The sequence below is a fragment of the Megalobrama amblycephala genome, linkage group LG11, assembly GCF_018812025.1.
Source record: "Megalobrama amblycephala isolate DHTTF-2021 linkage group LG11, ASM1881202v1, whole genome shotgun sequence".
Taxonomy (NCBI): domain Eukaryota; kingdom Metazoa; phylum Chordata; class Actinopteri; order Cypriniformes; family Xenocyprididae; genus Megalobrama; species Megalobrama amblycephala.
In genome coordinates this window covers 28,522,487-28,538,366 of record NC_063054.1, presented here as the reverse complement: position 1 = coordinate 28,538,366, position 15,880 = coordinate 28,522,487, and the positions used below count along the sequence as shown (strand labels likewise).

The following is a 15,880-nucleotide window of genomic DNA, read 5'->3' as shown; positions in this document are numbered from 1 at the left end:
TCGTTTAATGAAACTCCTGACAGCAATGCTTTAGAAGCAGCCATACCTCTAGTAGAATGAGCACGGACAGCTAGGGGACATGGCTGTCCAGATGCTTGATAGGCAAGTGAGATGGCCTCGACCACCCACTTGCTCATCCTCTGCTTAGATGCTGGGCCTTCTTAGGGGACCCATAACATACAAACAGCTGGTCTGTTTTTCGCCACAGGGCAGCTCTGTGGACATAAGCATCCAAAGCCCTCACAGGGCAAAGCAGATTACATTTCTCCTGATCCGCATTTTCAAAAGGAGGAGGACAAAAAGCCTGGAGTACGATAGGACCCGGGACACTTGTGGGGACCTTTGGCACATAGCCAGGTCTAGTATGCAGGAAAGCCTTGACCATACCAGGCGCAAATTCCAAACATGAGGGAGCAACCGAAAGTGCTTGTAGATCTCCTATTCTTTTCAAAGATGATATCGCCAGAAGAAATATTGTTTTCAAAGTAAGAAACTTCTCTGACACTTCTTCTAGTCGTTCAAAGGGAGCCTTAGCTAACCCTTGCAACACTATAGCCAAGTCCCAGGTTGGAATTTTTGTGCGTACAGCAGGCCTCAGCCTCAGTGTACCACGGAGGAAGCGTATGACTAGGGGGTCTCGACCCACCAAGGAACCACCCACAGGAACATGATAAGCCGAAATGGCTGCAATATAAACCTTCAGTGTTGAAGTTTTCAAAGCTGATAGGTGACTGGACAGGGTCCATATTCTGTTGACTACACCATGTAGAAAACAGTTTCCATTTGTACATATACAACTTCCTCGTGGAGGGAGCTCTGGATTGAAGAATGGTCTCCACAACCTCAGTTGGGAGACCGGAATCTATGAGCCTTGCCCCCTCAGAGGCCAGGCCCACAGTTTCCACAGTTCTGGGTGGGGATGCAGAGTCGTGCCGCTTGCTTGTGACAGGAGATCCTGTCTGAGAGGAAGCTCCATGGGAGAGCCGTGAAGTAGAGACACTAGGTCCGCAAACCATATTCTGGTCGGCCAGTACAGGGCCACCAGTGTCAGATTGACCCCTTCCTGGCGGACTTTTTCCAGAACTCCCGGGAGCAGTGAGACCGGGGGAGCAGTGAGACCGGGGGAAATGCATACAGACGCAGCCTCGGCCACGTCTGTAGCATAGCATCCAGCTCTAGAGGTGCTGGGTGCTTCAGAGAGTACCACAGAGGGCACTGGGTTGACTCCTCTGTGGCAAATAAGTCGACTTGAGCTCAACCGAAGGTTTTCCAAACAAGCTCCACCACCTCGGTGTGGAGTTTCCATTCCCCAGGCCTCGCGCCCTGCCTCGACAGAGCGTCTGCCCCCACATTCAGATACCCCAGAATAAATGCTGCTTTTATTGAAAGGAGCTTTCCCTGGGCCCACAGGAGGATGCGACTGGCCAGTTTGCAGAGTTGGTGAGACCGCAAGCCCCCCTGATGGTTGATGTAAGAGACCACAGTCGTGTTGTCTGTACGGACCAACACGTGATGGCCCCTCAGGTCTGGGAGAAAGTGTTTCAGTGCAAGAAACACCGCCATCATCTCCAGCCAATTTATGTGCCAGGAGAGCTTATGGTCCTCCCATAGACCCTGAGCCGAGCGACCACTCATGATCGCCCCCCAGCCCGTGAGGTAAGCATCTGTCGTAAGCATTACACGACGACAAGGAGTCCCCAACACGGGTCCCTGGGACAGGAAACAAGGCTTTTTCCACATGACCAGAGCACGAAGGCATCGCCGCGTGACTTTGATCATGCAAAAAGGATTTCCCCTTGGAGAAAACCCCTTGGTCCTGAGCTACCACTGTAAGGGTCTCATGTGCAGAAGGCCAATAGTAATCACGTTGGACGCAGCTGCCATCAGACCCAACAGTCTCTGAAATTGTTTTACAGTGAGTGACTGGCCTAACTTCACTCCATTGGAAGAGAATGGAATCCACATGAGCAGGAGACAGACGTGCCTGCATCGTAGTAGAATCCCAGACTACTCCTAGATAGTTGGCAATCTGACTCGGAACCAGCACACTTTTTTTGGCATTGAGCCTCAGCCCAAGCTTTTTCATGTGCGACAGAACAACATCTCGATGTTGAACTGCCAATTGTTCTGTTTGAGCTAGTATCAAACAGTCGTCGGACCTGATCTGTGGGATAATCTGTTTGAGTGTAAGCATTTTGAACTTCAACTTTCTTACAGATCGAATTAACACACGTAAATCTATGATCGGACGCAACCCTCCATCCTTCTTTGGAACAATGAAGTAGCGGCTGTAAAAGCCCAACATTTTGCTGGGAGGAGGAACCCTTTCTATAGCTCCTTTTTGCAAAAGCGTCGTAACTTCTTGTTCCATATCCAGAGACTGCTCTGGGGTCACCACTGTGGGAAGAACCCCATTGAACCTGGGCGGTCGAGAACTGAACTGTATTCTGTAACCCTGTTCTACCATGAGCAGCACCCATTTCGAAATGTTCGGGAGACGTTTCCATTCTTCCACATATTCTACTAAGGGAACCAGTCTCTCAAGACTGGTCTCTGGTGTTTTTTGAGCACTTGGCTCGTCTATCTGACGCGGCGCACTGGCAGACAGACGAATCAAGCGCCAACTGACCCTCCTCGGAGGATCGGTGGAGACCGCTGCGCCCTGACGCACACTGGGTGGCAGGGTTGGCAGAACGGCCTCCTGAGGGCACCGAAGTATTTTTTAATACCCGGACAACTGGCGTCAGGACTTCTTCTTTGTAGGCTTCCAGGAGATAATGACGGTCCTCAGATCCGCCCTACCCCCGGAAGGCTTCGCCTGTGTCGGCCGCCCCGGTCCCCAAACTTTCTGCGGGGGAGCACGGGTGGCCACACTGGCTTTCTGTTGCGCTCTGTGCGCTGAGGAGCCGGCTATCGGGGGGATGAATACGGCAGGGAAGAAACTTTTGGAAGGCCGCAGATTGTTTGCGTGTCTCCTGGAACCTGCCGACGACAGTGGAGACTGCGTCGCCGAACAGGCCCGCAGGAGACAGCGGCGCATCCATTAAAACATTCTTGTCCCTTTCTTTTATATCTGATAGGTTGAGCCACAGATGCCTCTCCGTAGCCACCAAGGCTGCCATCGAGCAGCCGATTGACTTGGCCATCTCCTTGGTGGCCTGGAGAGCTAGATCTGTGGCGTTCCTTAGTTCTTGAATGGACTCAAATGTTGCTTCCCCGCTCTCATCAATTTCCCCCAGCAGATCAGCCTGATATGCCTGTAGTATGGACATTGTGTGTAGGCATGCTGCAGCCTGACCTGCCGCCGAATAAGCCTTGTCCACCAAGCCTGATGTTGTCTTTAATGGCTTAGTGGGCAGTGTTGGGGTCTTAAGGGGACGATGCAGACTCAGGTGAGAGATAGCTCGCAAGCGTCTCTTCTACCCGAGGCATTGCCCCATAGCCGTGGTGTTTCAGCCCCATAATATTGAGATGTTTATAGAGTAATATTGAGACTATATAGAGATGTTTGGGGGCTGAAAACACGATATTGAACTGGTCTGTTCCACGACCTCGACACCTCGGTGTGGAAGTCGGGAAAGAACGGCAGACCCCGACGCTGGGGTAGTGACCGTGCGGGGAGAAAGCGCTCGTCGAGCTTACTTTTAGGTTTCGTTTCACTTTTCTCTGCGGGCCAGTCTATTTTTAGTTTATCGACTGCCCTGGTCACTACCTCCAGCAGCTTCTCATAGGCTGGAGACGAGGATGGCGGGTCCTCATCTCCACCTTCGACACCCACCACATCATCCTCCTCAGAGGAAGATATGTTGAGCGTCGGTGTCTCCCTCCGGGGGGAAGAAACCACAGTGCGAGCTTCCACCACCAAAGGAGAGACACTGGGTCTTGCAGGTAAGGGGAGCGATAAGGCTGGGCAATATATAGCAGGACAAACAACACCAAATAAGACAAACAAGATACAGAGAGCGCTTGCTGAAGACAACAGAAGCTAGCGTTCTTTGTTCTGGGTATGTTTTATAGTTTCCTGGTCCGTGACGTCACCCGCCACTGACGTCTCGTTTCCTCATTGGTTGGATACAGAGGTGCTTCACGAACACATCATACAGAGGGTTCCCATCACGTCATTGACGTAGTGTCGATAGTTCCCACAAAAGGGAACTTTTGATTTTAACGTTTATGTAATGCCACTCTTTTTTCCCCAGACATCAATGAATGTGAAGATGCAGTGTCAGTTTGTGGTCAATACTCAGATTGTATTAACATCATTGGGAGTCACATGTGTTCATGCTGGAGTGGATTTAATACCTCCAATAAAGACAGTCCTGTGAGCCGCAACAACTCATGTCAGGGTAAGAATTATCAACTGATTTTGTTTTCTGTTTTTATTTTATGAAATTGAGAGTACAGAGCTTCTGTATCTTTACAGTTTGTGTGAAAACTGCTGTGAGCTTTAGCTGTTCCTGTTTGAGGTGTACCATCACCAAACAAATAATTATTTTTTTCGTTTTCCCATCTTGGAATTATTATGTGAATACTTTTGTTTATATACCAGAGGTCTTTCATGTCTTTAGCCTTTTTTTGCCTAATTTAATACTGTGAAAATGAGAGTTTTTTTTATTATTATTATTTAATTTTTTTATTCCCATAGATATAAATGAATGTCTGTTCAGTCCATCTGTATGTGGTCCGAATTCCAACTGCACAAATGAAATAGGAAGTTACAATTGCTCATGTTTGAATGGATTCACTCCAACAAACTCAAGTCTCACCATCAGCATCAATAACACATGTACAGGTAAATCGTATAATCACATTTATAGAGTCTAATTTTGGAAAATTTTGTTTAACAGTAGAACAGCAGTTTATTTTTTCAACTGTTGCATATAAAAAATTTTTCATCCTGTATTTATGAAGTTACCAAAACATAAGAAAAAATAGATTTGAATTAAAGTGACATTTATATTTGAGTGTTCCTAATAGCAACAATACCCTTTTTTCCTCTCTTCCTGTAATATAGATGTGCATGAATGTCTAAACACATCAGAGTTCTGTGGTCCAAACTCTCGTTGCACCAACTTATTTGGGAGTTACAACTGTTCCTGCTTGAGTGGGTTTACTGTAACAAATATGAATCAACCAGTCAGCATCAGTAACCCATGCAATGGTAAGGATTTTTTTTTTTAAGTTTGATTGATTTGATATCAGTTTTCATACTTCTGTTTTCTCCAAATCCGAGGACAGTTGAACCAAACCTGTCTGTCACGTGATGAATCTTGGTCTTAGAGAACTGATTCCAGTCATAACTGAATTTCGTCAAAAGGTTTTGCAGGGCATCAGTCATAATTTCTGGATGTTTTTTTTTTCCTCTCTTTTTCTACAGTGACTCTACCTTTGACTGAATATCTGATTGAAATTCAGATCAATAGTGTGGATAGTAGCATCACTGATCAGCTGAGGACCCTTCTGATGTCTTTTAATTTGCCCTACATAATCAGTGACAGCACTAACATTACAGAAATCAACATAACTACTGGTATGAGCTCTGCCTCTGCTTTGTAATGTTAAATAGCTAAGATTAAACTTTATACATCATGAATGTTGCTATAAATTATTTGATATTTGAACTGTTCTTCTGCATTTCAGTGTGTTCATTGAACCAAACGCAGTATCAGTGTAAATGTGAGGGTCTGTTTGTTTGGCCGAATGACACGTGTCACTCATACGAGGCCTGTGATGTCATCACTAATGGTTCATGTACATGTATCAATGGCCTTCCAGACGATGGACAGTTCTGTCAAGGTGAGACACTGACATCATTCTACGACAACATCAGTTTTCTCCCTTTAATTAAATTGTTCTGTTTTTCTGCTTTGATTTTACTGCATTTTGCTACTGGAATTGACAGACTGATCATGTGCTTGTTTTTGTTTGTAATTAACTGTGTAAGACACATGGTCTATTGCATGGAGTTTTGTAAAAAAAAAAAAAAAAAAATTAACAACACAGTATTTTTTTTTTAATTATACAGCTTAGGCTACAACAAAGCTAATTTAAAAAAAACTCAGGTTTTTTATTTTTATTTTAAATATTTATTTGTACTAATTGTTGTGCTTAACCTGCTTCTGTTTGTTCTTGCAGTACTACCTTCTAAGTACATAATTGACATTGACGTGAGATTCTTTGACTTGTTCGTGGTGAACTACTTACGAAATATCATCAGAAATATCAGCCTGCCTTTGACTCTGAGCAACAGCATAAATGTCACAGATATCGACATGACTACTGGTGAGAGCAGAATGTTTCATCATGTCACGCACTAAGATGAGTTCAGTATTTGGACAAATTGACAGTTTGAACACAGATGAATAAATCCTATTCTATTACAGTGTGTGGGTTAAATGGGACAGAATATGAGTGCAAGTGCGAGGAGCATCATGTTTGGCCCAATGACACCTGCAGGGCCTATCAGGTGTGTGATGGCATTGTGGGAGGCACTTGTGGATGTATTCAAGCTCTCCCTTCAGAGGGTCCACTTTGCCAGAGAGGTGAGAAATCACATTACATCATAAATGTACTGATTGTAATTGTTTGCAACATGACCAGTATGAGTTTACTCAGTGACACTTGACACCTTTGGTTGTTTGGAAACTTTGGATTTTAACATTTATGTAATGCCGCTCTTTTTTCCCAGACATCAATGAATGTGAAGGTGCAGTGTCAGTTTGTGGTCAATACTCAGATTGTATTAATATCATTGGGAGTCACATGTGTTCATGCTGGAGTGGATTTAATACCTCCAATAAAGACAGTCCTGTGAGCCACAACAACTCATGTCAGGGTAAGAATTTTGTTTGATTTTGATCAAACAAACTGATTTTGTTTTCTGTTTTTATCTCTTAAAATTGAGAGTACAGAGCTGCTGTATCTTTACAGTTTGTGTGAAATCTAATGCGAGTTTTAGCTGTTCCTGTTTGAGGTGTAACATCATTAAACAAATCATTTATTTTTCTCTTTTCCATCTTCTTGGAATTATGTGTATGAATGTCTTTAGATACCAAAGGTATTTCATGTCTTTGGCTTTTTTGCCTAATTTAAAACTGTAAAATCTAATATTTTTGTTATTTTTTTGCTTGTAAAGACACCATACACTGAAAAAAATTGCTTGTAAAGCAAATTTGCTTGTAAAGACACCATACACTGAAAAAAAAAATAAATAAATAAATAAATAATCCCATTAATTTACAGCTGACAGAAATTTGCTGTAAAACATACTGTGACAATGTTTCCAGTTTTACAAAACTGTATATTTTACAACTTATAATCAAATTTTTATAAAGTGATATAATGTTAATATACCTTCATTAACTACCAAAATCTGGCACAATAGAAAGCCACATGATGAATCAGAGTTCATCATAAGCAGCCTATTCATTAAACATGGTCAATACTCAAACAGTATATAGACAGTGCGCAGGGTCATACACACAAAGACAAAACACCATCAGGGTAACACATATGACACAAAAAATAATGCAATAAACGTTAACTAAATAATATAAAATGAAACACAAAACACACTATTGTACATTACTGATAACAAATATAAGATTATAAGATATTATATAAGATACTTACTTGCAAAAACAATCAATTTGACATTTTTTTACAATAAAAATACATATAATGTGATGTTAAACCATTTACAGTTTGCACCATATATAGTAAGGTAACTTTTAATGTAGTATATTTAGAGTTTTTTTTTTTCTGTAAACCTTAAAAAATTTTTTACAATGTACAGAAAGTTAGTCATTACCTTGGAAACAGTTTTGCATTATATGCGTGTACTTTTTAATTTGTATATTTTGTCTTGAATTGTAAACTTACACAGCATCGTAATTCCTAGTTGGAATCTAGGAACAATCTTCTACAAGATATATCAGTCTGGTCAGTCCGCCCTCCGTCGCGATTCGAGTCAACTTCAAACCGTACCGTGCAATCAGATTAGTTTATTTCAGTGACGCAAACAGCGTCACTCTAGTGCGGCGAAAGTCCCTTCAATATCAACAAAGATTGTGCACGGGAGACCCAAGAGTTTGTTCTATTCTGCTGTGAATTCAGTTTTAAATGACCAAAAACACATTAATTATTTACTTTTCGCTGTTGACTCTCTTGTCGCTTTGCTAACGTCATATCCGCCCTTCTCTGATTGGTTTACTCCGCTTCCTGTTCGCTCGGATTTGCTCCGCCCTAGAAATCGAATTGATTCAATGGCCGACCAGACTCATCCGCTGGTACAGTGGTGAGGCTGGATTTTCCAGGCAAATAACTTTTGACCTTTACATAAGAATGAGTGACAAAACTATATATATATATATATATATATATATATATATATATATATATATATATACACAGTTGTGCTCAAAATGATTCATACCCTTGGTAAATATGACCAAAGAAGGCTGTGAAAATAAATTGCATCGTTAAGACTTTTGATCTTTTATTTAAAAAATTTACAAAAACCTTTCATTGGAGAATAATAATTTTAAATGGGGGGAAAATCTCATTATGAGAGAAATGTTTTTCTCTAATACACACTGCTCACAATTAATCATATCATTTTTCATGTTTTTAATAAAGATGTGGATGAATGTGTTGAGAGATCAGACATCTGTGGTCCAAACTCAATCTGCAACAACACTGTTGGGAGTCACAATTGCTCTTGCATGAGTGGATATAATGTAACAGATCCAAACCTCCCTATAAACAGCAGTAACACATGCAAAGGTATGATTGACAGCTGATCAATTTATGTCAGAAGTCAGATATTCATAATGTTTTGACTCCCATCAGTGTTTGGGCTGAACTCTTACTGTTGTAATTTTAATTGCATGAAATAAAACTTTTTTAATAATTTCATGTTTTTTAATATTTAATATAAAACTTTTTAATATGAAATAAAACTTGAATAAAATAATTGCTTGTTTTAATAACATTGTGTTTTCCCCCCATAGATATAGATGAATGTCTGTTCAGTCCATCTATATGTGGTCCTGATTCCAACTGCACAAATGAAATAGGAAGTTACAATTGCTCATGTTTGGATGGATTCACTGCAACAAACTCCAGTCTCACCATCAGCATCAATAACACATGTAGAGGTACATTCTATTTTCAGATCTCTGTGTTCTCTAACATTGAATAATGAACTAGATGTTTTTTATACACCATTAGTCCAATCAGTTTTATTACAATACATTTTTTAATGTTAGCATTATGAATTTTCAGTCTTTCCTATTTTGGATAAAATATTCTAAATGTAATATTAGATTGTAATGTTAGGCAATTAATGAATTGACCTCCAAATTCTGTATGAGTGACCTAAAGAGGAAACTCAGGTTCTCAGAGGTTCTCAGAAACTCAGAGGTTCTTTTTTTTGTCTGTTTTGTCATTTGTCTTCTTGTAATAAAGATGTGGATGAATGCGTTGAGAGATCAGACGTCTGTGGTCCAAACTCAATCTGCAACAACACTGTTGGGAGTCACAATTGCTCTTGCATGAGTGGATATAATGTAACAGATCCAAACCTCCCTATAAACAGCAATAACACATGCAAAGGTATGATTGACAGCTGAAGCTCTGAACATTTTGTTACTGTTTGAACTGCCTTCTGTTAACCATTTCTCTTTATCAATTATTTTGTCAATATACATGAATGTTTTGACTCACCATCATTGTGTGGGTAGAACTGTAATGCTGCCTTCACATGCTATTGGAATTATCATAAATACAAGTTTCCTTGTTAAAAATTGGACATGAGCTCCCTCTCAGGTCATATTTACCAATGGGAAGCTCTGGGATAATTTTGATATCCAAGTTCCCAAGTTGAGCATGCCATGAACTTTAAAAATGGCGGAGGGGAGAACTATTGCTGCTCTGACTGGTATTCTTTATTAGTTTTTTCCCCAACAGCTACATTACTTTGTTTTGTTGTTAAAGTATTGCATATTTACAAAATAGCCTGTATTTGACTGAAATTCCAGAATCGTCAGCAAGCTGGCTATCTAGATAGCGAGGTGAAGTTCATATGATTGGCAATGAATAGGACACTAAATATATTTTTGGCTTTAATAAGATTTTCCTAATAAATAGGGTTGTCAAAAGTACCGACTCCGATACCAAGTCGGTACTGAAATTTTAAAAATGTGACAATACCAGCATTTACCCCCAGCATTTTGAGTGCTGTTGAGGAGATACTTAAACATCTTTGATTGGCCATTGTGTTCACATGCTCAACAAAATCTGTCTGTGATTGGCTACAATGATCAACGCTTCAGAAACATGTTGTTCACCGAACGCTTACACAGATACACACGGTAGCATCTGAAAGCAGGTGAGATCCCTAATATATCAGCTGATGTCCTCCATGATTTCAGTTCTTTTTGACAACAAAGCACTTGAATACGACAGGCTCATAATCACAACTTCAGAAGCTGGAAGTAGGACATTTCCAATAGTACGTAAAGGCAGCATTACTGTTGTAATTGTAATTGCAGGAAATATTTTTTTTTTAGAATTGCTTATTTTAATAATATTGTGTCCCCCAACATAGATATAGATGAATGTCTGATCAGTCCAACTGTATGCGGTCCTGATTCCAACTGCACAAATAAAATGGGAAGTTACAATTGCTCATGTTTGGATGGATTCATTGTAACAAACTCAAATCTCACCATCAGCATCAATAACACATGTAGAGGTACATTTTATATTTAGATTTGCATTTACTCTAACCTTGAATAACTAGCTAGAATTTATCCATGTTTTTTGTATTTGTATTTGTATTTTTTTTTTTTTTTTTTACACATGTATGAATAACCCAAACTGTTCTTTTCAACTGAACTTCCTTTTAATAAAGATGTGGATGAATGTGTTGAGATATCAGACGTCTGTGGTCCAAACTCAATCTGCAACAACACTGTTGGGAGTCACAATTGCTCTTGCATGAGTGGATATGATGTAACAGATCCAAACCTCCCTATAAACGGCAATAACACATGCAAAGGTATGATTGACAGCTGAAGCTCTGAACTTTTTGTTACAATTTGTACTGCCTGAACCTTCCTGCCTGTTAGCCGTTCATATATTTTAAGTCAGACATTCAAGAATGTTTTGACTCACCATCAGTGTTTGGCCTGATCTCTTACTTTTGTATTTATTATTGCAGGAAATTAAACTGTTTTTTAACAATTGCTTGTTTTGATAATATTTTGTTTTTCCCCCATAGATATAAATGAATGTCTGTTCAGTCCATCTATATGTGGTCCTGATTCCAACTGCACAAATGAAATAGGAAGTTACAATTGCTCATGTTTGGATGGATTCACTGTAACAAACTCCAGTCTCACTATCAGCATCAATAACACATGTAGAGGTACATTCTATATTCAGATCTCTGTGTTCTCTAACATTGAATAATGAGCTAGATGTTTTTTTTTTTTTGTACACCATTAGTTATTTTATTAAAATAAATAGCAAATATGTTTAATGCTAACATTATGACATTTCAGTAATTCTTAATTTGGATAAAATTTTCTAAATGTATATTAGATTGTAATGTTAGGCAATTGATGAGTTTACATCCACATTCTGAATGAGTGACCTAAAGAGGAAACTGTTCTTATTTTTTGTCTGTTATTTTCTTTAATAAAGATGTGGATGAATGTGTTGAGATATCAGACGTCTGTGGTCCAAACTCAATCTGCAACAACACTGTTGGGAGTCACAATTGCTCTTGCATGAGTGGATATAATGTAACAGACTCAAACCTCCCTATAAACAGCAATAACACATGCAAAGGTATGATTGACAGCTGAAGCTCTGAACATTTTGTTACTGTTTGTACTGCCTGTTCCTTCTGTTAAGCTTTTACTTTATCAATTATTTTATATCAGATATTCAAGAATGTTTTGTCTCACCATCAATGTTTGGCCTGAACTCTTACTGTTGTAGTTATAATTGCAGGAAATGAAACTGTTTTTAAAAAATCGCTTGTTTTAATAATATTGTGCTTTCCTCCCCATAGATATAGATGAATGTCTGATCAGTCCATCTGTATGTGGTCCAAATTCCAACTGCACAAATGAAATAGGAAGTTACAATTGCTCATGTTTGGATGGATTCACTGCAACAAACTCAAATCTCACCATCAGCATCAATAACACATGTAGAGGTACATTTTATATTCAGATCTCTGTGTTCTCTAACATTGAATAATGAACTAGATGTTGTTTTGTACACCATTAATTCAATCAATTTTATTAAAGTAAATATCAAATATGTTTAATGCTAACATAATGAAGATTCAGTAATTCTTAGTTTGGATAAAATATTCTAAATTTAATATTAGATTGTAATGTTAGGCAGTTGATGAGTTTACATCCACATTCTGAATGGGTGACCTAAAGAGGAAACTGTTCTTTTCATGTCTGTAATTTTCTTTTACCAAAGATGTGGATGAATGTGTTGAGATATCAGACGTCTGTGGTCCAAACTCAATCTGCAACAACACTGTTGGGAGTTACAATTGCTCTTGCATGAGTGGATATGATGTAACAGATCCAAACCTCCCTATAAACAGCAATAACACATGCAAAGGTATGATTGACAGCTGAAGCTCTTAACATTTTGTTACTGTTTGTACTGCCTGACCCTTCTGTTAAGCTTTTACTTTATCAATTATTTTATATCAGATATTCAAGAATGTTTTGTCTCACCATCAGTGTTTGGCCTGAACTCTTACTGTTGTAGTTATAATTGCAGGAAATGAAACTGTTTTTAAAAAATTGCTTGTTTTATTGTGCTTTCCTCCCCATAGATATAGATGAATGTCTGATCAGTCCATCTGTATGTGGTCCAAATTCCAACTGCACAAATGAAATAGGAAGTTACAATTGCTCATGTTTGGATGGATTCACTGCAACAAACTCAAATCTCACCATCAGCATCAATAACACATGTAGAGGTACATTCTATATTCAGATCTCTGTGTTCTCTAACATTGAATAATGAACTAGATGTTGTTTTGTACACCATTAATTCAATAAATTTTATTAAAATAAATATCAAATATGTTTAATGCTAACATTATGAAGATTCAGTAATTCTTACTTTGGATAAAATATTCTAAATTTAATATTAGATTGTAATGTTAGGCAGTTGATGAGTTTACATCCACATTCTGAATGAGTGACCTAAAGAGGAAACTGTTCTTTTTATGTCTGTAATTTTCTTTTAATAAAGATGTGGATGAATGTGTTGAGATATCAGACGTCTGTGGTCCAAACTCAATCTGCAACAACACTGTTGGGAGTCACAATTGCTCTTGCATGAGTGGATATAATGTAACAGATCCAAACCTCCCTATAAACAGCAATAACACATGCAGAGGTATGATTGACAGCTGAAGCTCTGAACATTTTGTTACTGTTTGTACTGCCTGACCCTTCTGTTAAGCTTTTACTTTATCAATTATTTTATATCAGATATTCAAGAATGTTTTGACTCACCATCAGTGTTTGGCCTGAACTCTTCCTGTTGTAGTTATAATTGCAGGAAATGAAACCGTTTTTTAAAAATTGCTTGTTTTAATAATATTGTGCTTTCCTCCCCATAGATATAGATGAATGTCTGGTCAGTCCATCTGTATGTGGTCCAAATTCCAACTGCACAAATGAAATAGGAAGTTACAGTTGCTCATGTTTGGATGGATTCACTGTAACAAACTCAAATCTCACCATCAACATCAATAACACATGTAGAGGTACATTCTATATTTAGATTTGCATTTACTCTAACCATGAATTATTAACTAGAGCTTGTCCATGTGTTTGGTTTTTTTATTTTTTTATTTTTTTTTATTCTGAATTATTTATTTACATATGTATGAGTGACCCAAACTGTTCTTTTCCTTCCTAACTTCCTTTTAATAAAGATGTGGATGAATGTGTTGAGATATCAGACATCTGTGGTCCAAACTCAATCTGCAACAACACTGTTGGGAGTTACAATTGTTCATGCTTGAGTGGATATAATGTAACAGATCCAAACCTCCCTATAAACAGCAGTAACACATGCACAGGTATGATTGAAGTAGTGCATATTTACGTTTATGAATAATCATTTAAAGCATATTGAATGTTTTATACACAGAGAAATCAGCTTGTATTTGACAGAAATTCCAGAATCGTCAGCAAGCTGGCTATCTAGATAGCGGGGTGAATGTTTAGATGTTTGTCAGTAAATAAGACGCTAAATATCATTTTGAATTTAATACGATTTTCCTAATAAATAGGCAAGAATAAACCTTGTGTCCTCCATGATTCCTGTTCTTTCTGACATCAAAGCACTTGAATGCTACAAACTCATAATCACAAGCTTTTGATTCACCATCAGTGTTTGGGCTGATTTCTTACTGTTGTAGTTATAATTGCAGGAAATGAAACTGTTTTTAAATAATTGATTGTTTTGAAAATATTTTGTTTTCCCCCCCATAGATATAGATGAATGTCTGATCAGTCCATCTGTATGTGGTCCAAATTCCAACTGCACAAATGAAATAGGAAGTTACAATTGCTCATGTTTGGATGGATTCACTGCAACAAACTCAAATCTCACCATCAGCATCAATAACACATGTAGAGGTACATTTTATATTTAGATTTGCATTTACTCTAATCTTCAGTAATTAGAGTTTATCTGTTTTTTTAATTTATTTTTATTATTATTAGAGCTGCACGATTAATCATATCGCAATCGCGATGTCAAGCTTGTGCGATTATATGACGCAAAATGATGCGATTTTATGAAATAAAATAATAATAAGTTAATAAATAAATTAAATAAATACATGTGTGGACACAACAACCCATTATCTGAGAGCTGTTTGTCCATTTTATACACCGCTAATAAAAAGAAGACCAGTCAGTTTCAGTTTAGGCAGTGGCATGTGTGGCGCGCACGGTCATGTCATGACTTTTTCCAGTGTGCAGCGCAGAGAACGGGTAAAGATGGATGCGGAGCAAACTGTCACTGAACTGGTGGCAAGAAAAAACGCTACCTCTGTTATATGGCGATATTTTGGCTATAAGATTATAAACCCAGATTAGTAATGGTTGATCCGTACGGACCAGGGCCCACGTTTCGGGACGCATGTGATTCGCGGATCAATTGAAAGTTTAACCGCAATAGAGTGAAAGGATATCATTTGAACATGTTTTGTCTTGATAGTTTACACATTAAATAGATATAAAACCATTCCAGCGCTAGAAGAGGCAAAAGAGGATTTAATTCGGTATCGCACGCAGCGCTGTTATCGGTGCGCACATACTTACAAGGCTCGCGCGCACAGAGAGAGAGAGAGAGGCGCGTTATAGCTCGCGAACTCCAAATTGATTTCTCTTTCGCGTCCTCAATGCACTTGGATGGTCACATCACATACACGCATTATGTCAGTCAAAATACCCCTCTCAGCAAGTATTCATGTGAACACATTCAATTATGTCTTAATTGAACGAGGTGAGAATTCGGACGTGTGTCTATCTGATGTGTGCGTGCATGGGGTCTTACTCTTAAAGTGACAGCAACCTATAAATACCTGCTGTTGTCTGTCATGTAAATCAAACAACAAAACACAGCTTTAACAAAGATTAATATATATTGAATTTATACAATGAACAGTGTCATTTTACATTTAATTATTACATTTCTGTGCATGAAAATTAATACTACAGTTAGACCTTATACTTTATTTGTAACTTTATGTTGTATTTATCTATGCTTGTTGTAATTGGTGTACAGTATTTGTTCTTTTTACAGTCTGTTC

General features: G+C 38.6%; 1 protein-coding gene across 50 annotated transcripts in view; it reads left to right on the top strand.

The window, feature by feature from the left end:
* Positions 1–15,880, top strand: part of adgrf6 (adhesion G protein-coupled receptor F6) — a 149,490-nt gene that overhangs the window by 78,275 nt on the left and 55,335 nt on the right. For 43 of the 50 annotated variants that reach the window (XM_048207215.1, XM_048207214.1, XM_048207257.1 and 40 more), the window contains 22 exons: positions 4,200–4,346; positions 4,646–4,792; positions 5,015–5,161; positions 5,378–5,530; positions 5,641–5,796; positions 6,136–6,282; positions 6,384–6,542; positions 6,689–6,835; positions 8,638–8,784; positions 9,012–9,158; positions 9,469–9,615; positions 10,610–10,756; positions 10,916–11,062; positions 11,285–11,431; positions 11,710–11,856; positions 12,083–12,229; positions 12,508–12,654; positions 12,875–13,021; positions 13,300–13,446; positions 13,673–13,819; positions 13,991–14,137; positions 14,553–14,699. In XM_048207215.1, coding sequence (XP_048063172.1) covers positions 4,200–4,346; positions 4,646–4,792; positions 5,015–5,161; positions 5,378–5,530; positions 5,641–5,796; positions 6,136–6,282; positions 6,384–6,542; positions 6,689–6,835; positions 8,638–8,784; positions 9,012–9,158; positions 9,469–9,615; positions 10,610–10,756; positions 10,916–11,062; positions 11,285–11,431; positions 11,710–11,856; positions 12,083–12,229; positions 12,508–12,654; positions 12,875–13,021; positions 13,300–13,446; positions 13,673–13,819; positions 13,991–14,137; positions 14,553–14,699 — 3,261 coding nt within the window. The remainder of the gene's footprint in view (positions 1–4,199; positions 4,347–4,645; positions 4,793–5,014; positions 5,162–5,377; positions 5,531–5,640; positions 5,797–6,135; positions 6,283–6,383; positions 6,543–6,688; positions 6,836–8,637; positions 8,785–9,011; positions 9,159–9,468; positions 9,616–10,609; positions 10,757–10,915; positions 11,063–11,284; positions 11,432–11,709; positions 11,857–12,082; positions 12,230–12,507; positions 12,655–12,874; positions 13,022–13,299; positions 13,447–13,672; positions 13,820–13,990; positions 14,138–14,552; positions 14,700–15,880) is intronic. The other 7 variants (XM_048207216.1, XM_048207222.1, XM_048207220.1 and 4 more) reach the window with 7 other exon arrangements.